Raw genomic sequence first — 25661 nt, 5'->3', positions numbered from 1 at the left:
ACGGGCCAGGTCTTGGCCTAGGCACGAATCCTCGAGGAATGAAAGCCCTGGAACTGTGGCAGATGGATGTAACACACATCCCAGAGTTTGGAAGGTTGAAATATGTTCATGTCACTATTGACACCTACTCCAAATTCATTTGGGCCACAGCACAAACTGGGGAAAGAGCTCTGCACGTTGAGAGACATTTGACTGTTTGCTTTTCAGTGATGGGAGTGCCTGCAGAAATCAAAACTGACAATGGTCCAGCTTATGTGGGACAACGAGTTGCTAGGTTTCTGCAAAAGTGGGGAGTCAAACATACTACCGGGATTCCTCACTCTCCTACTGGCCAAGCCATTGTGGAACGGGCTCATCGGATGCTGCAAGAGTATCTCGCAAAACAGAAGCAAAGCAATGATCTAGATGTGACCAATCGTTTATCTAAAGTACTGTTCACTTTAAATTACTTATGCCTAGCAGAAGGGCGAGAAGAGCCTGCAGTTGTCATCCACCACCAGGCTGTGAAAGAAGGGAGACCACAAGCAATTCCAGGACTTTACGTATATCATAAGGACATGCGAACGGGTGAATGGCAGGGACCCAGTCCAGTCTTGTTTAATGGTCGCGGTTATATGTGTGTTTCTGCAGGAGAAGCAGGACCTGTCTGGGTGCCGAGTCGCTTTACCCGTGCGTGTCCACAAGAAAAGATACCAACCAGCGGTGACACTCACAGAGACAGCGACGACTTACCTGAAGCACCTCAAGAAGACGCGGAGAGTGCTGAAAATTGACTGTTTTAATACTATATCATTGCACTGTTATTGTGTGACACTTAGAGGCACGATAAGTTATTGGTTAGGGTTTTAGGTTGATAGCCTGTGTGCTACACTGTGTGTTTGTCACAATGGGTGAAATGTTAAGCATGAGGGTGTTGGTTTTAATCAGTGTGGTAGTAAAAATAAGAGCAGGGATGTTTGACATTGACACAAGGGAGAACATGTGGGTTACTTGGGCCAAACAAACTAAACAGGATTCCTTTTGTCTATCTCTAGTGACGCCATCCAATCCTTTTAGAACCTGCTTGATTGGAGTTCCACTAACCTCCATGGCAGAGTTCAAGTCTTTAACCCCTGTCAGCATTGACCCAAAAGGTGCTTTAGGGCCACAAGCTGCTGCCATAGCGCGAAACCTTCGAACTGCTGGTCCAGAACCTCAGGAGCTTGATCTCTTAGGTTCTGTGCCAGGAAACTATTGTCTTGTCTTTGGGCGCTTTGCAGTGAATTCAAGTCTATTAATCATAGATAAGCAGCAATTGAAAGGCCACGCTACGTGGCTGTCCCCTCATTCACCATTGTATTACAATTACTCTGAGTATTGTAATAGTTGGGTCAGATCTGTCACGCAATTGACAACAGCTGCTAAGAGATTGCCACCAGGAATCTTTTTAGTTTGTGGAGATAGAGCATGGTCCACAGTACCTCCAAACAGTGTCGGAGGACCGTGTTATTTTGGTAAACTAACTCTGTTCGCACCTAGTATTCACCAGGTTCTAGGCTTGCCAAGGAAGGCTCAACGAGTCAAGCGCAGTATGTCTCAACTAGGTCCCAACTGCAAAGATCAAGTTACCCTATGGCAGCCTCCAGCCGTGATCTCAGCATCCATTTTTGCCCCAGGAGTTGCTTCAGCACAAGCCCTCACACAACTGAAACATTTAGCCTGCTGGACAGGGAAACAGATTAACATAACGACGAAGTTGTTGAGTGAGCTTGCTGAAGATGTTAGTGGCATTCGCCATTCAGTGCTCCAGAACCGAGCCGCGATTGACTTCCTTCTTTTGGCTCAGGGGCATGGATGCGAAGAGTTTGAAGGCATGTGCTGCATGAATTTATCAGACCACTCACGGTCGATACATCAGCAGTTAGCGCAGTTCAGGGACAACATGAAACATCTTGTAGTTGAGAACACTCCGTTTGACAATTGGCTGAAGTCTTGGAATCTCACTGGGTGGGTTGTGGATTTAATTCGTTTTAGTATAATGATCTTTATTGCTGTCATAGTAGTTTTGACAATAGTGCCTTGCTTGATACAATGCATGCGCAAATTAGCTGACCGTGCCTTAACGTCAGTTTGGATAGCCCAAAAAGAAAAAGGGGGAACTGTGGCCGAGTTTCTCAGGTATCGTGGGCATGATATGCTCACAGATACCATTTGAGCTATTCCAGACTAGGCCAAACTAGGCCTCAGGCCTGGGCCTAGTAGGCCGCAGAACGTTCAGCATACGTAGTAGCAGATAAACTTATCTCCTGCTAGGTATGTGTTAAGGTATGGCCACTCGCAGCATGGAGGTAATGGCACTAGATCTCCGTAGCCACCTTAATCCTAGATTGCTTACATACTTCTGTATGCTCACCACCTATCACAATGCACCTGCTACTGTAAACTATCTGCTCTGTACTTAACCGGCCATCTCGCGGAATAAAGCGGAGTTCGTGCTGGAAACCATACTGGTTTGGTCTCACGTTACTCTAGTCCCCAGTCTTTCCAGGGTTCTACAACAGGTCCCCAGTACAAGAAAGATATGGACAAACTGAATCCAGTCCAGGTTCTGATGGACTTGCTCAGAAAAGTTTATCCCTGTTAGCTGGAGTCAAGTAATTCAGTTAAACACATAATTAACCAAGTGAAACACAGCAGTCCATGATGAATGGCCCAGATAAGATGATCTCATATTTTGTAAATATAAAAGAAAAAAAGATAACATGGAAAACAGCATACAATTTTTCTTAACCAGAATGAGAGACTTGAACCAGAAAATCATCCATCATCAGCCTGTGCCTTTTGTGCATCAAGGGTGCAATTTAATGCCTAAACTAAATACTTTGGAAAAAAACTAGAGATACTAACCATCTTCTAGGTTATTGTTTAGAAACAATGCTCCTTAATTGAATGTTTGCAATGGTGTGTCAGGAATGCTGCAGAAACTCACCTTCAGTGGGGTAAAGTTCGCTATCTACTTGTCATGACCAAAGAACAGCTTGTATCTAAAGAAGTTGCCTAGTTAATTTCCATGTATTCAATCTTTAAAAAAAGATTTGTATCCTAAAATTCGATGAAAACATTGAGGCCATTGTACTAAAATATACTTTATTAAAACATATATACAAACCATTTTTTCTCTGTCATCAATAAACATGTAGGTAGGATCTATACAGATATATGTATATTCTTATACATTGATGCACGTTTGTATTTCTCAGTTCTATTACTTCTATGACATTTGTGTGATGCCGTAACATGTCCAAATTTTTACAATGTAACATTAAATAAAGCTCCCCAAATTTTACTATAAAAGTTACACATATCAGCGGTTTTCCCTTGTCTACAGACTTCAGCATCTTTTCCTAATTGAGAAGTTATGAATTTGTGAGCTATTCCTCATTCTTCTGAAAGATGTCACCAGCATCTTCTCCCTTCTGTCTTCTGCCCAAACCTTCTATCCAGTTATAGAAAGGCTTAAAGTCAGAAAGGATGTAGCATTCAGTTCAGGAACAGACACCTGACAAACTCTTTTTGATCTCTGCCATTAATTCTACCACACTTTTCATTTCTATCTCTCAAGTACAGCCTGTCAACATAGGGACCCTCCTTGCTTCCTCTAGCTGGATACTGCAAAAATAAAGATCTAGATGATCCCTTTCCCACACGCTGCCTTGTCTCAGATTCTCTCGGTCTGTTCTACAATGAACTCTGGTGCCTGTGACAGATTTTACCTTCCTGTAATACTATAGTTGGAGTTTCTTAATAGACTAAACCCAAAAGCTCCAAGTGCTAAAAGCCCAGAGCACCAAAGACACACACCCCCACCCCGCTCTGAAGGCCTGAAGTAGTTCAGTACTTTTGCATAAAATCCAGGTGTGCCGTTTCTGAATCGGCAATTCTATTGCATTCTGCTGGGGCTGCAGTTCCTCATCCCTTCTGCTGCTGCCTGCAATTCTACTCTACTTCTTACGTGGGCCACTGAAGCTGCTCAGGCTGGGCATCTTTTCAGCTTCTTGAAAGTTTCTGCTGGCAGTAAATTTTTTCTCTTTTCTCCACTACTTTGGAAAAAATGCCTGGTCTGCCATGAGGGAACAGCCAGAGCCAGATCCAGAGCTTATGAAAACCCTGTATTCACATATCTGCGAATATGTATTCACATATTTTCTCTGTATCTTGTGTATTACTGTATAGAAATGACATTCTGCTTCCAAACTCCTTAGCCTTGTCATCTACCACCATAAGACAGCCAACATCTCTTTGCCCATCATCCTTACCCCGCAGCCTCCTCATTTCTTCAAGAATTATCTCCTCAAGAATGTGGTCTAATGACTTAAAAATAACCACTCTGATAGTTATTGGGTGAAAAAAAATTGCCAGGGTCCAGCTTTATGTATCCTGGATATAAATTTTCACCAAAAAGGTACTATGTAACATGGAATTTAGCAAAACTAATATAAATGTGGAATTAGAAAAATGACTACATTTTCTAAAGCAATGCAAATGAGTAACAGGTTTACTTAAACTGCAGTGATCAAATAAACTACAAAGAAAGAATGAAACACCTATAATGGATTCAGTAAAAATCAGTTGATAACGAAAGAGTTACTGGCCATTGACAGAACTTTGTAGACTATCTGTTCTTCTGGAAAGCAATAAACTGCTCAGTAATTACTAGAATATGTAACTTTGCCAGGTGGCCTCCAGGGAGGAATCATTTCATTCCCACGAACAGCCTGCAACTTCTTTTGGTTCTTCTCAAGCTCTTCTCTCCTCGTTTTGTTTTCCTGAGAATAAAAAGATGTGAAAAAAAACCCCAAACCAAAACCAACCTCCTGCCCCCCACCAACAATTCTACCAACAGAAAAGTTACAATCCTTGTTATGCCTTTCTTGTGTAAAATGAAAAGAAAACAGGCAATGGAAATCTGCCTTTTGGAGCTTGGCACATCTCTTTTAGAGGTTCAGTCACAGACATCGCACAAGGCAACACAAGAGGCCGCACATCGGGTGTCATTTACAATTACTGTGACTGTCTCAAGGATGCGCTGGGGTTGTGCACTGTCTAAACAAAAAACCCAGCAAAAGGCCCAGTAGATTAGGTACTGTATTGGTCTTGTATGTAATTAGTCTCATATTAATTACTTCTTGTCTTTAAGAGGATACCTAAATATAACGCAAAATATGTTGTTCTCATATAATGAGAACATTGATGCATTATTGTAACTTTCTGTACTTATTAAATCACACTTGCCATGTACTAGAACAAACTGGTAATTAAACAATTTAATTTTAAACAAAGTTCTATCTAATTTATGTTATAAGCCCTGCAAAGTTCTAATTCTATTTTCTATTGTTTCAAACAGCAATGGGGCAATTAGGATGATGAGGGATAAGCAAGACACTTGCAACACTCTTTTTGTGTCTCATTAACTAATGATTTTCAAGAGACCTGTCATTCAAAAATTAAGCTGCAATTATTTGTAAACATTTTTAAATTTCTCATCAGTTCTATTCTACATAAAATAAGCATTCCTCTTTGCAAAGATGACTGCTATTTCACTTTCAAGAGGACCAGCATCTAAAGGTGCATCTGCATTAGCAGTTTAGTACACTGATAAGCTCTCCATGGGTGCAAAGCTTTTGTTGCAGATTTGTCGTGTACATGGGTGCACATTTCTTACTGACTGTAAAAGTAGTTTTTCTCTTGGTGGAACCAAAGTTGACCATATGGACCATATAGTGACCCCTGTGATGGGTGGATAAGACGTCCTTGAGCAGCTGGCTTTCTCACACACAAACAGTACATTCATTCCTAAGACCAACAACTGGCTAACACAGCCCCGTGTACTAAAGACACATTGTGGATATGCCCACTTAAAACCATCATCAGTTGTGCCACACCAGCCTTGGTTCTTCCATCGTTTCCAGCCCACCAGCCACTATTTTAAACCACGCATAGAAGTTTTGTATTTTCAAATTTACAAACTGCACTGCAGTGAAAGGACAGCTCCTTGAGGACTGCTGTAAGATAGCCAGTATTCTCACATAACTCATGATCCTATTCCTCTGGTGGACATAGTATATCCACAGATTCCCAGGATGCTGTGGTGTTTGCCTGTTACTGCTATGTGAGCAGGGAAATAGTGAGGTAACTGTGGCTGAGGGAACAGACTGGAAAATGGATGTGGAAGTAGTACTGCAAAAAAAGGGAGCTTGAGTGAACTTTTCTCCTGTTTTACACATATATAGCAGTCAAATTACTAATGTGTCCAAAAATTGCAAAAAGGAAAGCAACACACTGAAATCTCAACCCTATCAATCTATGATTTCAATCTGTGCCCTGCAGCTCTTTGACAACATAAATCTGAAAATCCAGTTCAGTTAGGAACATCTGGTCTGGCTAAACAAACACGCAATAATTTCATGGCATTACTAGCAAGGCTGATTAAAAGCAAGGCAAGGTTTTCACAGAAAAGGAATGCCCTTTGCTAAAATAAGTAATACAAAAGCTCATCATACAAATATTATCTCTCTGTACAAACTGTGTCTTTCTGGATCACATGGAGTAATTGAGACAAACTAGGCCTGCAGCACTGTGACATTGAGTCTTTTCATCCTTCACTTTTGTCTTCTTTCTCCTTTCACAGAGATTTCACCAGATGAACACAAGTAGTGGCTTTGGGCCTTTAGAACAAATTCAAGATAGTCTAAAATTCTTGAAGGGAACTGTTTAGTACCTTAAGAGAAAAGTAGTCTTTAGTAGTATTATCAGCGATATTTTTCAAAACACATCAAGATATGTCAAGCAGTACAGATGAGTCTGGGAAGAATACGTTCAACTGGAATACGTATATAATACATGTTTCTGTATCTATAATCACAGAATTATATTGTACAAGGATATCTATACCATCAGGACAGGTAAGTGAAACTCATTAAGAGTAAGACTTATTGTAGCAGTATTGCAAGCAATGTGCATATTTTATGTTTATCAAGCACTCTCTACTGAATACCGGTTGCACAACAGACTGAAGTATGAAAAACCACAACCAAGAATAAAACATACAACCACCCAGGAAAGGAACAAAAGTTGCTTTGGATTTTTTAACTGTGCTTCAGTTTTGAATGTTTGGGTTTGAAGATCCAATTTTCATTAAAATCCCAGTGGCAAGGAAAGAGTCTTGAGTTAATTTAACTGTTTTTTAAAATATTAAATTCGAAGTGAAGATCTACTGGCCTCCTCCCTGTCTTCAACACACACAAAGTTTTTATGTTCTTTCATAACTGAGTGCAAATTCTCACAAGATGTAACTGATATAAATATTCTACAGAATTATAAACAAGATGCTATTTGCATTAGTTGAAGAAGAGTAACAGAAATAGTGAAAGATTAAATCAATAACTGTAGCTTGTCTTACACTAGATCAATTCAACTGTATGGCTTGATTTCTGTGGAAGTTTCCTACTCAATAGTCTAGTAAGATTAATACATTTTTCACTTATCAGATTCAGAGAAGAGCACATTCTCCAGCAGTACGACTGCCACACAGAAATTGAATTTTACATATTACAGAAGACTGACAACATTTAAGAGCAGTAACAAGAGGAGTAATAATAGCAGCCTTATTTCTAACCTACTCCAATGACAGGCTATGAAAATTGCAATATAGAAAGTATTTTCAGAGAGATCTTATTAAACTACATGAAATTAATAACCCACTTCAGCTATTTCTAACCCAGAAAGGCAACAAATCCATGGGACTCATGCAGTACATCCTTTCTTGATGTTTTTAAACAGCTTTAGAATGCCAAAAATAGATACTGCACATGCTCAAATTCAAGGTAAAATGTCAAATTTCTAAGGCTTTCAACATTACTATGCTGGTCTTCCAGAGCTATTTGAGAGCAGCCTTTTCTCAGCAGCTCATGGTAGGTTGATGTTTATCACAGAAAACGAACAACATAACTTATCTAGAGATGATACTGACTTCTATCCACAGTAAACAGGTATCAGGATTACTGTCTCAGAAATAATGGAAACTAAACTGATCTGTCATTATAAAATTTCTGTGTTTCTTGTCCACATTTACTCCTCAGAATAGGAGGAGTTAATGACAAGTATCAGACACTGGTATTATGCAGTAAGTAAAAAATTATAATCTACCAAGATAGACTGGCTCAAAGAGTTCTTGGTGACTAGCAAGAAGCAAATTATAAAGGAACCAAACAATCACAAGCTTGCATTTCCAGGCAATAGTACAGCATCTCACCTCAAGATTATCCTTTTTATGTCAGTATTTTACAAGTGTTAGTAGCCTTTTCCAGGGCATTTATTTCCAGGCTTAAAAAGTAATCTTCTCTATGCATTTATGCTATCAAACATTCACACAATGACCTCTAAAAGCAGAAGTAACAGAATTTCCATTAACATAAAAGAAGAATGTTTCTTCTTTTTTAGAACTACAATGAAATTTTTATGTTTGTTGTATCCATGTGTTATGGTCAACACCTGTTTCAGGAAACCTGAGGATGAATGAGGATGAATTTAAACATTATTTCTGTTGAATGTTAATGAAAACATGTCAGAATACTTCCCACTACACCACTTCTATTTTATTTCCCTTTAAAAAATATCCTGTAAGTTGAAAGAATATTCTTAAAAGGCTTCCAAATTCTGCCCTCAGATCTGATGCCTATCTACCTGGAGGCAGATGTCATCTGAATTCCCTTGGTAATACAATGACAACTTTAGAGTGTTTCTCTCCTGCAGTTCATTAATGGTCTGTATTTTTCTGTAACTGTACAAAGTGAGACAATATTCTGGCCAAAAATGATGAGACATTTCTCAATATGCTTTCTCAAATAAATATAAGTTGCAAAAAGCACAAATTCTGAAAGGAAAAATGTGAAGACTGGGCACGAGACACATCAGTCAACACTTGCACACAGACACTGAAAATGGGATAATTTTAGAGGTACCTCTACCAACCAATTCAGTACTTATCCCATCTTACACTTGCTCATTTCTCCTGTAGGCACATTAGTTAGACCTGGTCATTCCTCCAATTACCAAAATTTTTATTAATAAATGACTAATGATTAATGATGACCTCAGGAATTTACACACAATTTGTATGGGGGAGCCTTGCTTGGCAGCATCCTTCCCTCTCAAAAAAAAGGATAATTTTTTACCTTCATATGGAGTCCAGGACAACAAGGAAGTCGAATGTATAATGAGAAGTAACATTCTTGCTTTGGTACAACTAAGCTGATTAGGATAGTCTCAGTAAGTAGAGCATACCAGGGCAGTGCCTTAGTTACTGCTCAAAGCATAGTACTCCCTACCATGGCAATCAGGAATACTGACCAAGCAAGAAATCACCTAAGATCAGACCTTAATCATTTGCTACACTGAGCTGAAAATCTCTTGACAATGTAGACCAGAAAAAAAAAGAATTACCAGTGATTACAGAAATGAGAGGTATTTCAACAGGGGACCAGGTCAAACATTTTAGATCTAAATCTAAGACTGAAAAGGTTTGGAAACAGAGAAGCGAAAACATGCAGACTCTTGCTGTTTTGTGCAACTGTGTATTTCTGAGCTAGCCAAGTAAAGGATGATCGTCCTCTCTAAACCTGTCCCACACCTGTACAGCTGCCTGACTCAGTTCTCATCTATCTGCCTCTCTCTCCTGAAAAAGAAAAAAAAATAAACTGTTGATAATAAAGAGGAATTCCTGTAAGGACCTTAATCCAGCTGGGTTGCAAGACCATATGTACAAGACAGAGACCATATGTACAAGATATGCCAGAAATCACATGGAAGAGAGACAAAAGAAACAATTTCTAACTAAAAAACCTTGACAGTCATTATGAAGAAAGACTGTGTTACAGGATGGGGAATTAAAACAGGTTCTTCTTTAACTGGCAAGTCACATATCTTTAAGAAAACAACATGCTAAGAATATTAGTAGTTTTTCTAGTTTGTCTTTCTGCAGCAAGGAAAAAAAACCCTGCCTTATTGGTGGGACTAAGTACTGGATTAATTCACTGCTTTACAACTGGGACACTGCTGTGAGAAAAATATAATTGGGAGCATCAGAGTTCCACCCTTTCTCACAAATGGAAATCATCTTGAAGCTCATTACAAGTGCTTTTATCAGTTTTGAGGTATCCAAGTCTCCATTTTCAACTTTTCCTTGAATGTACATGCACTGACTGTTGCAGCTGGCAATGCTGTTTAGCTTTGCAGGTTTTGTGCTCTGGCTAACTGGCCCTTCAGAGAAAGTTGCTCCTAATATGGAATGACAAAAAATGAAGAATAATGGAAACTGAAAGAAGGGATAATATATTTTCCATGTATGCCAGATATCAAGTGCACCACACTTAAGCAACATTTTGCTCACAAATTCTGGGGGACAAGCAATGTAATGTTGCCACCGTCTGGCCTCTCTCATTAACAGCACAACACTCCACGAGTACTACAATACTCAAGTGCTTACAGTCATTACTACAACACATGTTTTGGTTTTGACGAAATGCAAAAAAAACCCCAAACCCAACCAAACATACCAGCCATCTTTCATATTCCTCTATAGCCTTTTCACTTTTTTCTTCCTTCTTTGCCTGCTGCATTTCTTGCTTTCTTTTTTCAAGGAATCTTTCTACTTTCTTCTTTTTTATGTATTCCTCCTTCTTTTTATTCCTGTGTAGTAAGAGGGAAGAGCAAGAGGTCATCGTGTACAGAATAAAACCTGCATCTGTGACCAATTACGTAAATTAGTCAAAATATGTATTTTACACTGTTAATAAAAGATTAAGATTACATATTTAAAATCTTCCATGTCCATTTTTATATATCATCAAGGTATAAATGAATCTACTGCTCTATCTATTATGGCACCACCTTTTCTGTACTTAGTTCTCCCTTATTTAGTATCATAAAAAAACCACTTGGAACTTCTGTAGGTAACTGTAAGTTGTGCATTGTCTGGGAGAACTCTAGGCTTGTAAAACTAATACAGAGTATCTCCAGCAGATACATCTCATTTTCTTCTTCCTACATCTGCATTCCTACATTGTACTTCACAAAACTTTAAAGATTTACCCTCCGTTCTATGGCTTAGTAATGAAGCGTGAAAATAACCACATAAGACACAATACGGCTCAATGAATTTTCCCATTTGCTGTATCTCTGCCTGGGCTGAATTAATATCCTCCTGGGGATGAAAGCAAATAAATTAATAAACTGAAGGGAGCTGCGCAGCTTGTTTTCACTGTTAAACTTTGTCTCCAATGGGAAGGAAGAGTCTGATCCCAAGCATTCCATTGTCTTCCAATTACAAGCACATCAAGCATTTACAGAAGACCTATTACATTTATACGCAAGGATTTTGGAAACCATGATACAGCAAACACAGTGGAGAAATACCATTTTTCAACTGCTGATACGCTGACTCTCTTCTTCTCTGCAACTAGGTCCTCTTCTATCGTCTTCCTCATTCTTTCAGACTGTTTCTTCTTCCTGCTTTGCTCTCTTAAATATTCCACTTTTCTTTCTTTCCATTTTTTGAATGCCTAAAGGCAACCAGAGATCCATGAGAAATCTTACCTCTTAACTTTCTGTCAATATTCTACTAGTCTATTCTGCATTATTATTTTTTGTAATTTCTACACATTCTAATTTTAGAATATTGGCTTGCAGAATTGCCCAGAAGTGGGCATCACTATACCTGGAAAGAATCTCATTTTTCCAGTAGGTAATAGTTAATTGCTAATGTATTAGTATGGAGTTTATTTTATGCTCAGTTATGCTCCATATATAGAAGCCTGCAAGGGTAAATATTACATATTTCTGACACAAAACCTAATACAAGCTTCCTTCAAAAACTAAGCATGTCTAGATTTAAGATTCTAGTTCATTTCTGTCTCTTTCTGGTTTAATCAAAATTTATTTTTTACCATCTCCTGAACCACATTCAAACACACACTTATGTATATATTTCACATCACCGCTTGTGCTGCCTCTGTTTTTTCCTTATTCTGTTCTGCTGGTTTCTTTTCCTCAAGTTCCTCAAGCTTTTTTTTTTCTCGTAACTTCTTTGCTTCTCTCTCTTTCTTCTTTTTCCAGGCTTCATAACATGCAATTGATTCTTCTCTTTTAAGTGTTTCTTTCTAGATTGTAAAGAAAGTCTACATTTAAATCAATTTCAGTATAAAATTCTAAGTGAAATAGTATGCTTTAAACTTATTGCTAAATGGAGCAATAAAGAAACATAAATTGATTTGCTGACAACATTGCAAATATTACCATTAAATTTTAAGCATATATAGTGATTTTTTTCTAAGCCAAATTTTAATTTAATTGAATGAGACAAACAACTCCTGCCAAGTATGTGCAGAAGGATATGAAATACATGTGAAGTACTTAGAAGTGAAACATATTAAATGCTTAAAAGCCAAATCAATGAATGTGCATTTCACTACTCAAGACAGAGTTCTCTGTAGTAAGCATCTCTTGAAGCAGGGAGTGAACTCCTCATGTTCTCATGCACAACACAAAACTTAGCACCTTAAGAGCTCAGCATCCCAAGGTCTTTGTAAACTAACCTCAAAATTAATCCAGGAAGCACACTTCTAACACACCTTATGAAAAAATGTAAGGAAGCATTGGACAGACACTGTCTACCCAAACCTACCAAGCAGGACATGCCATTTATTGTCTCACATCACCTCGTGCTATTTGGAGAAAACCAGATACCTTACAATACCAGAGGGATGCACTTAGGCAGAAAGCACACTTCAAAGAATTATAGTTCATCAACTTCTTTTTAAACAGCAATGTAAACAAACCTTTTCAGTATTGTTCCTTAGAATTTCAGCTTTCTCCTTTTCACTTCTCTTTAATTCCAGTACAAGGAGCTTCTTCTTCTCCAACCAGTTCTATAAGAATCATTAAAATATTTTTAAAGTCCTTTTAATGTATCAGTAAAGAGCAGAACCAATATAATGACTACAAAAATTTCCCTTAGTTCTTCCATGTGCTAGTTAAATAAGCATCCCACGTGGAAAACAAACCTGGTTTTAAAATACGAACATTCTGATAAAAAAAAAATCTAAGGTTCTAAAATCACACCTATAAAATCTAAAAAAGCTTAAAGATCTTTTTATAAGCATCTGCCTAGAAACACTAACAAATATGTATGCATTAATCAAAATTAAATAGATGAATAAACATTCTTATCCTTGGTATATAAGAATATTATTTACATTTGTTGTCTGTCTTGAAAATACCTGCAATTAAAGAGAATAAAATCCTACTGGGAAAAGCGAGGCTTCAAGCAGTCATAAAGGGTTATTGCCATCTGCAGAATCAGGCTTAAATTTTCAAGAATTAACTGTGTATTTGGTATGCAACTCCAAGATAAAAATGGAGACTATTCTACCTTCAAACATAAATACAGATTTGAGGGTCTAAAATTTGTTTTAAACCCATAAAAATTATTAAAAACACATAACAATATGAACAGTGCCTGTTAATGAGAGTTGCTTTCACATAGATTAGCAAAAATCTGTTGAAACTCACAAAATAATTGTTGTGAAATTCTACAAGGAATTTACACAGATTATTCTTCTGGAACAAGTACAAGGTTTGTTATCATTTTTCCTGAATTCCATTTGAATAGAATATATCAGGAAAAAAACCTCAACAACTGCAAGTACACACTTACTTATGTTAAAGATGAAGTAGAAATAATGGAAAATATGTGCCTGAAAACAGTCTGACACAATCACATAAAAACGTTATGTCCCTTTCACTGGGCTTTCTGTTCAAAATATGAGGAAAAGGATTACTATACCTGCAAGCCAATTAAAGAAATACAGTAAAAAAATATTGATTTCAAGAAAATATGAAGTGTTGACCCCTGTATCAGGACCTTTGCATATATGCACAATTTTGTTTGTTGGTTTGTTCATTTTTCAAATCTACCTGAAAAACAGCTGCCCTTAAATTATCTATTTTGCTGAATTCTGGACTTTTCTTCTCCATGTTCTTATCCTCCAACACTTTTAATGATCCCAGATACTGAGACGAAACAGGTGACGTTGATAGAACACCTTTCTCCTTTCTCTTTAAATGCACAGAAGTTGAAGACCTAGGAAAATACCAAGACACAAACACATTAACGACCTTTCCCTTTATTGTAGCTCATACCAAGTACTGCTCCTCTTATTTCTGTGCAAAAGTTACTGTGATTCTTTTTTTATATGCACTTCACTGGGGACTGGGGCAATGAGAAAGAACTTATCTCTTTTAAGTTCACAAATTACTTAAGACTTTTGTCTTAAAAACAGCTTAGAGCCTGTAAAGACTGCAGTAACACACCTACCTGAGACACTGGCAAGAGATTTGGGAGTCTGATCCGACACAGACCTGAGCAAGGGTCTTAACAACATGCCACATGCACTAAACTGTTTTCCACAGATTGTGAGAGGTTGGCAGCAGCAAAGACAGTGCTGACAGAAAATGAGAGGGCAGCAGCACTGTCGGATCAGGCATCCTAAATGGTTCAGAACAATACTTGGTATTTTCCTCTTACCTGTCAGATAAAGAAGACTTTGGGTTTTGTAGAACTCTCTCTTTTGTTTCACTTAGTTTCTAAGAAACACAGCGGAAAAGTAAAGTTATAGGTCTCTTAAGCAACAGATCAGGACAAAACAGGTTTTCACAAGCTAACAAGGACACTGAGAATAGGACTCTGCCCTTATGAGTCCCTTCCAAGTCAAGATATTCCATGGTCTCATGATGTTATAAAAACAGGCAAGAAAAAGACCCTAATGAAGAGAGGCTATAGTACAAGGTAAGAAAGTAACGAAAGAAGAAAACAAAACAAAACCAAAAAAAGCCCCCAAACCAACCAACCTTTCAGAATGCCTGCATCATTTTGGAATGGCACCTCGGAATGTTCATTTGTATTATGCAAAAATACAGTCAATATAATAAAAAGTAAAAAGAACACAGCTGGTTTATTCTATAAACACTCTTTTAAGTCTTTTGAATACTTAACTTTAATAATTACATGTATCTACATATTTTCCTTTTAGGATAAAGCATAGAGTGGTTTGCATCTTGTCATTCAGGTCGCACATAGATTCCATCCTCTGCCAACACACACTGCTCACTGCTGCTCAGCATTTCAATACCTTTATCTGAATTAAATATTTTGTGGAAAAGGTATTCCTTACAGCTTTCATAAAGCTATTTATAATTTATAAGAGAATTTATAAGAGCTTCAGCTCTAGAAGCCAGGTATAAATGTAGAGGCCAGGTCAGCTTTCCAGAGAGTGTTCCAAACACTCAAGATACCAACAGCATCTTTAAAAAACTCTCCATTGTGCTTCTAGGACATTGTTCCAAACAATGGTAAACTGTGTATAAGCAATACCTTGACAGTGTTCGTGGACGTGCTCTTTGCCTCCCCATGCTCAGACTGATCATTCACTAGCACCTCCTGCATTGTATCAGTTACTATTTGCCCTTCTGTCATTTTCATCATTCCATCTGAACTGTCAACAGAAGGGGATTTCCTACCATTGTCCTCCAGTTTCAAATCACTGGTGCCAACAGTCTTCTGATCTTGATCTAAAGGGAGGAAAAAGATTGAGAGAACACATTAACAAGAACTTCACTGGTTTTGAGTATATGAAACACATTATTAATAAGACTTAAAAAACATTTTAATCAGATTTCAACTGCCAGGAATGCAGCAATCTAGATTTGTAAAACACTTCAGACACAAGCCAAAAATGTCCCAGTAAAACCAAATTAGAAGTCTTCCACAAATTTCCAACAGAATTCTTCAGAAAAACAGAATTTTTGCATGACAAATAAATTCCAGATTATCTGAAGAGGGGAACATTAATGCCCAGATTTACCCTAAAATTACAGAGATGAATGTAAGTTCAAGGTGTCAAGAATTCTGAATTAATTGAATTTTAACCAATATTGCAGTATCTCACTGCACTACTTTGATTCACATGAAGAAAAGGAGTAGTTCAACTTCTTTTCTGCCAGTGTAAAACTATACAGGCACACCAGCCAGGAAAGAGAGGTGTCTGCACATTCAAATACCTAGCATTTTGGTGCCATCATGTGGAAAGGAAAAATGAAGCTGATACCTTTAATCATGCTCTACCAATTGCAAAGCTGTAATCTTCCGTCACAGGTAATGACCAGTCATAAAGTTATCTCAACATCAAACAGGACAAATTCCTCTCATATTAGGAATAAGACAAAAAACATTAAGTCTTTTGGCACATACAGTCAATTAGCAGAATTCCAAAATCTGCTTTGTGTATTAAAAATAAATTAGCTACTCCTGTAATGAAACATTCAAGTTTGGGGGGGTTTATGTGTTTGAGTATACATCCAAAGTGTGCCAATATCTTCAAAGTAAAAGATCATGTGAAGTTTTAACTCTGAAATAATGAGACAGCTACCATTCATAAATCTTTTGGGTACAGCTCGTTTTCTGATGTTCTGTTACAGTACAGCTTCACCTGGTCATAGAAAAGGAATTTCATGACCTTCCCATTAAAGGGTGTATGGATACTGTGGAGACTATGTCAATCCAGCTTTCTGTGCCATGCAGAAAACTGAGGAGGCATCTTGGCAGCTCCCCCACTCCTTCCATGCACATGCACCGATGGAGAGCTGGACTTCAGGCACCTAAACAGCTATTTTTCCATCTTCTGAAAGGAAAAGGCAAACAGGAACCTCTTGCTCTTGGCCCATGCTGTTTCAGTTTATTCCCTAGCACACAGAGGTTGTGTATTTTTAGAAGCTTTGGCTGCAAGCCAAAGCAGATAATCACTAACACAAAAAACAACCCAAACTGAAACACTAAAACATGGCTAAGCAGCAGTAACATTAAAATACTTTCTTTTCACCTGATGCTGAAGCATTTTCTTTTTTGTGCATCCGAGGCTTTGCTTTTGGTTGGTTTTCCTCTTGATTTCTTTTTTTATGGAGTTCATTAATAGGCAAGTCATCACTTTCACTATTATCACACAGTACTTCTTCATTATTTTTTCTGACATTATTCTCATTTTGACCTTCCACACATCCTTCTCTGCCATCTTTCCTGTCATTCTGTATGTTTTCACCTTCTAAAACCATTATTTGCTGAAGCTTCTTTACATGAAAGGATAAATTCAAGTCATCATCAGCTTCATTTTCTGAATCTACTGCCTTTTGTGAAGCATCATCATTCAAGACAGGACTCCCAGCAACAGATCTCTCAGTGCTTGTAGAACTCGAATTACTTTCAGCAAGTTCTTTCCCAGTATCTGCAAAGAGCACATTACCAACTTGCATTTGATCCAAATGAAAAAAAATGCAACACAGAACCTGTATCTTTTATAGCTTAACACTATTTTTCATGTAACACCCTCCTGACTTCAATTTCTGAGCATTTCTCTTTCTGTGCCTATGATCTCTGCAAAGCCACCAAACTACAACCTTATTCTATTTCCTTTCCTGTCATCCATTTTCATTGACCCAACCCAAAGAAAAATATTCATGCATTAATTCTTTTCTGCCATGCAATTTAAAGCCCTTTTAAAAAACAATGTCTCAATGACATAGGAAGTGGAAGCAAGTCATCAACAACAAAGATGGGTATGTTTGGTATTAGACCTCAGCCTCCCTTCCCTTCTCTTCACTTCTGCCCCATTTAAAGTCCACCAGAAGACACTCAAAGGAAGTATCTTGTACAATGCTAAGGTTCACATGTTTAACAAAAATATTTATCTTCCTCTAGCCTGGTATTGCTAATTGACCTAATTTAGGAGTTCAAATTGAGAAAGGTGACAAAAGAATGTCATGATAGTCAAATAATGCATTTACTGCTGGAGAGCTTATTTTCCTAAATTTTGTCAGCAAAAGGAAATCAAAGCATCCTACAAACTGTTGAAAGATGTTTCAGGTGTGAATGAGAAACAGACAGATGAAGTCCTTTTAAAAAGACAAGATCGTATTTAACATTCCTATTTTTCTTTAAATTTAGTGCCATGCCAGCAGCAAGAAGTGTCATTTGGCCAATCTTGTCATTTGGCCAAACATAAAAACCGGCAAAAATCAAATGCATCCTGCTCCAAGAAAAACAGCCAGATCAAACCTATTCTTGGTTTATGTGAATTGCCAGGCAAGCGAGCTCTGAAGCATGTCCTGTAACCCTTATTCACTGATTATCCAGACTGGGAAACCACTAAGAAAAAAACATTGCCTTTCCCTCTGTCCATGTCCACTTTCATTTACGGTACTGTGAACTACTGTCTCATCCAAGTGTCAGGTAAACAAGATGGCTAAGGAGGAGAATGGGGCGCCACAATGGTAGGAACCAGTACAGACTATGTGTGGTCTAGCAGGTTGGCACCTCCACTGATTTCAGTGGGAATTCTGCTGCTAACCTGGCAGAGGAGGACTCAGTGCTTTAAAAGTTGTTAAAATATGAAATCTTGGATCCAAATCATATTGACACATAAAGACTGTCTAGGATGTAGTAAGGAGTTGAGAAAGGAAGAACACGAGGAAAAATATTTAATTTTGTTTTACCATTTAACATGCCATCTTCATCACTTTCAAAGTCGTCTGAGTATTGATCTCTTTCCTTGCTTGTTGGATAATCAGAAATTGCTTCCTGTAGCTCTTCCTGAAATGGCTTCACAAATAACTTTTACATAACAGGGAGGATTCACTTGTTCAAGTTCAGCACTAATTCTCCCCCCCACACACACATACATAAGTATAACTGGCCAACAGAGATAAGCCCATTTAATTGACAATTATTGTGAAGCATAGCGCTTCCAGTCTATCTCCATTCCCCTAACAGATCTGCATCAAAAAAGTCCCCAAATCCCCATGTATGTAATTATATTTCTTCTTCATAAGAAATGTGTTTTGCAAATCACTTTTCCATTTTTGGGCACTTATGATGTGTGATAATGTGACACGTCTCTTTTGTATGTTTGATCGGCAAGACCTCAAGACGAGGGTCTGTGAGAGCGGGTGAGCACGGACGAGCTCTTCACTGCCGCAGGACAGGAGCCTGAAGCAGGTGGCAGGTCCAAACCAATGGAAGAACTTTACATATTTTGGACTCTCTGCTGCAGGACATCACAGACATAATACATTTACATGATCCTGAGGGGCACTGGCCTTAATTATAGATTGTAAACACATAAAGAAATGCACCACTATCTCCAGATTCCAGGCCCCGACCCACAATCCACGTGAGGATCAGTGGCTCGTCACGGCCTTTGGGCGCCTCCCCACGCACCCGCCGCGGCCGGGCTGCTCCTTCAGCCCGGCTGTCAGGGACGAGGCAGCCGAGCTGCTCCCGGCCTGCGCACGGGGAGCGGCTCCTGCTGTCCTCATCGAGGGCAGCCTGCTTGCCCGCTTTCATTTCGAAAGCAACGCGGATTTTTGTGAGCGTGCTGCCTGTAACAGCGAATTAACGTTTTCCCAATGGCAGAAACCTCCTCGCAGGCCCTGTTCCCCAGCGTCGGCTTTACCCTGTCCCTGTCCCTGTCCCTGTCCCTGTCCCTGTCCCTGTCCCTGTCCCTGTCCCTGTCCTTGTCCCTGTCCCTGTCCCTGTCCCTGTCCCGCTCCTGCCCGTCCCTGCCCTGCCCCGGCCGCTGCCGCTCACCTGCAGCCCGCAGTCGCCCGTGCCTCCCCCCGACATGGCGGAGGTGTCTCGCTGCCGCCTCGCAGCGCCCGCGGCCGCCGCCAAGCCCTCCGAGAGCCCTGGTAAAGAGACTCCGGAAAAATCCCCGGCGCAAGAGCCCCGGGAAAGGGCGCCGGGAAAGAGCCCTGGGCCGGGCCCGGCCGCGCCGCCCGCCCGGTCCCGCCCGTCTCCCGGCAACGGCGATCGCCTTCATTAGTGGGGAATCGCCTCATGTCGCCGCTGCGCCACTTCCTCAGCCGGGCCAAAGCCGCCCTGCCAGGATTTATTATCGATGCCTGTGCCCTGCCAGGATTTATTATTGATGTCCCTATCCTGCAAATAACCCTCTTCCCACAAGAAGCACATCCATCCATCCATGACACTCGTACCAGGGCTGACACACGTTCGTCAACCCCACTCTTGCAGTCAGTTAATTGTCCAAAACCTTATTTGGGATGGGAGCGCTTTCCCTAAAAAACATACTCACTTTAGTGCTTTCTGGAATACAGCTCTCATAGCACCTGTGTGTTAGTTTACATGAGATTTTAAGCATGGAGAAATTATAGTGGCATAGAAGTAAATTGCTTGGTGCTTGCACCTCCTAATCCTCCAATTTTTATTTCCACAAAGACTGTGTGATCCACCTGGCGAGCACCAGCCCCAGTGACCAGACACTTTCCCAAGCAGCAGACGTTCCTGCGGGGCTGGTGTCGTGGAGGGCATCTGTCCCTGTATGGGCCACGATGAAGGCACCTGGATCCCAGGGTGCTCTCGGAATACCAATCTTCTGCATCAAAGGAAAGCTGTCCACTTCAGAACCATTTGTAGGTGCAGACATTTCTATTCTTCCTCCAGTTTAAATGCTTCTGATCTCGCCTTTCTAAAATAAGACTAGAGCTCCAGTTGTTTTAGTGATAACAAAGAACTTTTGACATGTTCTCTAAACTGGTGTTATATTTGTATATATTAATCTTTCCCAAAATGCACTGCATTTTTGTAAGTTGTGCAGAAGAAAATCTGTCTGACAGAAACAGGGAAAGAATATGTAGGACAGAGCCCAGAGCCTTAGGACTTGTTTTCCTCTTGTTTATTTATGTAGAGTTATATTTTAAAAGCAGTGCAGTTATGCAAAGGCCACAACACACCTGGGGGGAAAGCAGCCCTGAGTTCTACAAGTAACCTTGGATTTAAACCAACAATTATTTGCCAGTGATTAATTGATATTTAGGTATCATCTGTAAGCAGCTCCTTGCTTTATTTACCTGTATTTATTTATGACCCCATAATGCTTGATCTGCTGATTAATTATGGCATTTATTGAGAATTATGCTTGATGCATAATTTTTTTCCAATATTTTCTGTACCTGTGAAAGCCTTAAGTTTAAATCTGTGCTATTCTATCTCTCTGTGAAGTGAAAGGTGAAACTTGACATAACTGTTAAGAATTTAAAATTGAAGAAAGAAGAAATGCATATATTCTTTTTCTAATAATGTTAGTGATTGCTGTTGAGAGCTAAATTGAGCTAAATGCCTGTTACAAACCGCTGAGATGCACATTCTATTACATTCCAAAAGGTGGCAGCAAAATATTCTAAACTTATAAAATTGGTTCTTTTCCCCCCAATTGTTTCTTTTATATTACTGACAATGTTTATGGGGTTTTTTGAGGGACACTACATTAATTTAGCATTCATTTAGTATGCACTGTAGAGAAGGAAGATTCAGTTTATATTGTTGTGTTATTTACATAAGTCAGACAACGGGTCCTCATATCACCTGTATTATTAAATATTCAATGCACTGAGTTGGTTGGATGCAGGGAAAAAATACCAATACTGTCAGCACTGAAGAACTCAAAATGTGTGAAGATGTCTTTTGTCAAAACACATGAACATCATGTCTGCATCTTCTTGTCTTACCTGAGGCAAAACTCCCATCAAGACCCACCAAGCTGCATGGGACTTAAGCCTAAGTATGAATCTAGTGCTCTGGGTATAAGAGACTTACTTAAAAAAACCCCCACACAACAAAAACCAATAAAAACCCACAAATAAACAAACCACAAAAATGCCACAACCAATCAAAAAAAACCCCAAAACCAAAACCCCAAACATGGAGGTTTATTGAAGACAAAACCCAGAAGATTTTGTGGTATGAAAATGAGCATTTGCATCTGCTTTTTAATTAGTAACTGACTAATATATCACAAATGTAAATTGTAGAAGGAAATATATGTTTGAAGGTGAAATTGCTCTTTCTCTCTTGAGTAGACATGGAGCATTGAGAATAAGACTCTAAAGTATCCCAGCAGTTATGTTTGTTTGGATAAAATAAGCTTAGAGGTAACATTTTATTCTGCTGACCAAATGTGTGTGTGTCTCCTCCATGCCCAGAACCTTAAAAAAAGCACTTTTTAAAACAAGCATCATGATGCAGTGTGATTACCATCTGCAGGAATGATGTTATATTCAGAAAGCAGTTAAGTAGGATGAGATTTTTGGATGGCTAGCTTATATGCATATAAACAACTTCCATAAGTTGGGTCACCATCACAGACATTCTTAAGCACAAACATCAGAAATCATTGTTCTCACATTTTCCTCCCAGTTCATATGAAGTAGTCTATTACAACGTACTGTGTTTTGCAGGGTTATGCCCATCCTCCCAAAATGTACTGTTCTTCTTATTCTTGTCTTGAAATAGAACAGAAGTATAATCATCTTTGGGCATCAGATGGAAATCCTCATTGTCATCAAATTAAACATCTCACTTTTACATCTTGATCTAATTTGTAAGTAGTTAAGAGAAGATGCTGTCAGGGTGAGAAGGTACGCAACCCTGACTTAGTAGGTTGCTGTTCTCAAGCATTCAACCAGGAAAGTTGAATTTGATAAAATTAATAAATACAAAAACATAGATATTGAAGGAACAAACTGCAAAACTGGAGCAAAAAGAAGAAACTAGGGTGAATAAACTCACAACTACATCACTTACTTACGTGGCAGTTTATTAATACATGTGTTCTTGACTGGTTAATTTATTACTGAGCATTAGACTTAAAAGTAGCAGATGGAGGTAGATATCCCAAAAGAAAAAAAATCCTTGACTTTTAAAAGTTATTTTAGGCTTTATTTTTTTTAAGCTGTCTTTTTTTTGTAAAATAGTACTTGATGCGATTTTAAGGAAAAGCATTGGAACACAGAGGAATGAGACAACTGTCTGGGTGTTGTGCTTGGTCATAGAAACAAAGCAGTGAACTTTTCAAACAGACAAAGCTTGTTTGTGTTGGTGGCAGCAGGTTAGACTTCCTGTAAGGCGAATCAGAAAATCTAAACCTTTTCATGTCAAGTGGAGTCGTTCTGTGTGCAGATGACTTAAGCTACTGCTGTCGCTTGTATATGGACACATTCTTTCAAAGCCTTGCAGCTGTGCGCTCCGGTTAAATAAACACCTTTGAGAGAAACCTCGCAGACCTGCAATTGCTTTAAAAACATCTCTCACTCTTCAAAATATCTGTGAGTCTAATGTTGTATTAATGCTGTCAGGAGAAGCCAACAGCTGTTAAGTGCAGAGTAGTAACTCACATTAATGCTATGGCACATTTCGCAGAGAGGGGAACCACGCTCGTCAGATTATCACCTGCACATTTCACAAATGTCAGGGCTCCAAGCTGCTGGCACCTGAAGGATCACCAGAAAGCCAGACACAGGACCTTGGGTTAAAGACTTGAATAATGTCCTGCAAACTTCCAGCCCCAAGGGACGAGAAGTCTGACATCATAAAAATTAATCAGACAAAATGGATGCAGTAAAAGGCCAAGTTAAATTGCTTTGTGGTTAGAAAGATTGGCTGGCTAATTCTCACTGACAATAAAAATGTCGTCTTCTGCTCTCTACATCTATATTCCTCCCTTGTCTCTTTTTAATTTTTGGTGCTATTCTAGTTGCACTATGGCAGGAAGATTTAAAGGAGAATAAAGCTGCCTGATCTGATTTTTCTACCATTATCCTCATGAAGATAGAGCTTTACAGTGCAAGCAGCTTCAGCAAGTAAAGAAGAACAATTACCTTACTCCAGTGTAGCAAAACAAAGGCACATTGGAAGCACATTGAATGCATCGCTTAAACTTTTTAGATTTATAACTGACCATATATTACCTTTTTATATCTTTTGGATGTATTGATTTGTCTATCAGTACACCTATAAGAATCTGAGCACTTCCTAGTCTTGAAGGGAGTTATCAGCTTTCCCTGCTAGATTGCGGAGACAGAATTATTCCCATTTTGTATATGTAGAGAGAAGACTCAGAAGCTGCGCTGGTGACACAAAGGCAAGCAAAAATTTTATGGTGGTGTAACTGTGGAGTATTTCTATCATGTCTGTTTTGCACTAACCTATACCCTTGACCAGTGAAGAAAATTCAGATATCACATGATAACTTGTACCCATTAGAGGCAGTGATGCAGAAGAAGCAGAAGAATCTTAAGAACATCTGTAGTATTTCAGTGCCTGATAAAAGGTTTAAGCATTTGCTAACAGCTGCCCTTTGTGGTTCTCTTTTCTTAGTAAAAGAGCTATTGGAGAGCAGTTTCTTTTCAGCTTTTCTTCTTTCAGCTTACACTAGAGAAAACGTATGATTCTAAGGTAACATAACAGAAAAAGTTACAACATCAGACCCACCCCTGAACAAAAAGTGTAGCATCCAGTTGGGCATTTTCTATTTTTTCTTTGGCTCTTAAGTGGGTAAGGTGGCTATTATCTCCTAGACTGGAGCCCTGGTTTCCTTAGCTTCAGATGCACTGTACTCAGCTGCTCCTTTAAATAGAGTGATGTTAAGGGAGCACAGTTATATACGCTTTTCCCCTTTCTAGGCCATCCAACATGTCCACTGCTCAGGGACAGGGCTGCGGGTTGACCTCTGCACTGGTAACACCAGAGAAGCCTGCAAAATACAAGCTCCAAATTTTGTGCAGTTCCTATGGAGACCATGATACATTAGGATATTTTTATTGTGGATTAAAGATTATATTGATTTTCCCATTATTAATATTTCTGTGTACTCTTATATCATCTCTGCAAGGGCTATGGAAAGAACATTTCATTCCGACTTGAGAATGGAAGGGGTTGATTAATCCCAGAACTTGGAAACAAATAATCCAGGTTAGTAATCTGGAACATTAAATCAAACCCTGTATTTGCAAAGGAAGCTTAACAGTTCATCTTTTCTTGTTCTTCATGTTTCCTTCCTTCCGTCTTGTGACTTAGTTTATAGCCCCTGCAACCAATTTAAAATTTTGCAGCTGCTGAGATGACTTGGCTTCAGTTTAACAGCAAATGTCATCAGCCCAAATCTGGGCTTTATGTGATCTTTTTCCATTTCCTATTTCTTTTTGAATTGATTTGTCACCAGTTTAGGGGATTATCTAAAGCTACCGTAAGACTGGTACTCTGTGCCAGGGCTCTTCAGCCTGTTTTGTCAGAGGAAAATCCTGAGCAAAAACTAATGGGCATGCCAGAAACATGTGAAGGGTGGGAGAGGGTCTGAGTGTCAAAACTCTCTCAAAAGGGACTCCTGTGTAGTGTAGGAGGGAGTCAGAGAGAAAGAGGCATCATCCTTGTGCAGAAAGCAGCTGGGCTGGACATGGTGAGGAGACAGTGCAGAGGGCCGAAAAAGGATAACTGAGCTTTTGTGTCAGGGTGTTTTTTCCTGTGTAGTCTTCAGGAATGGTCCCTCCTCTACATTTTGTGCACACATAGTGTGAAATTGCATTTTCAGTTACATAGGTCCACCCAGGCTGTCTGGGGAACTGGGAAGGAGAGCTGTTCAGCTTCAGGACTGTAGGATCATGCTAACAGCTGTGCTGTTTCCAACGTCATGCCATTGAGATATGTTCTAAATGTCTGAGGTGCATGC

General features: G+C 39.1%; 1 protein-coding gene across 1 annotated transcript; it reads right to left on the bottom strand.

The window, feature by feature from the left end:
* Window positions 1-4516: 4516 nt before the first annotated feature.
* MAP9 (microtubule associated protein 9) lies at window positions 4517-20121 on the bottom strand. The gene is given in 12 exon segments (XM_063422813.1): window positions 4517-4805; window positions 10593-10725; window positions 11452-11597; window positions 12033-12194; window positions 12873-12962; window positions 14011-14176; window positions 14621-14679; window positions 15467-15663; window positions 16971-17369; window positions 18637-18754; window positions 19730-19942; window positions 19945-20121. Coding segments are annotated over 12 exon segments (1983 nt in total). The 3' UTR covers window positions 4517-4682.
* Window positions 20122-25661: the final 5540 nt, after the last annotated feature.

This window comes from Prinia subflava, chromosome Z (assembly GCF_021018805.1).
Source record: "Prinia subflava isolate CZ2003 ecotype Zambia chromosome Z, Cam_Psub_1.2, whole genome shotgun sequence".
In the NCBI taxonomy this organism is placed as follows: Eukaryota; Metazoa; Chordata; class Aves; order Passeriformes; family Cisticolidae; genus Prinia; species Prinia subflava.
The sequence above is the reverse complement of the archived record's forward strand: the minus strand, read 5'-3'. Positions and strand labels throughout refer to the sequence as shown.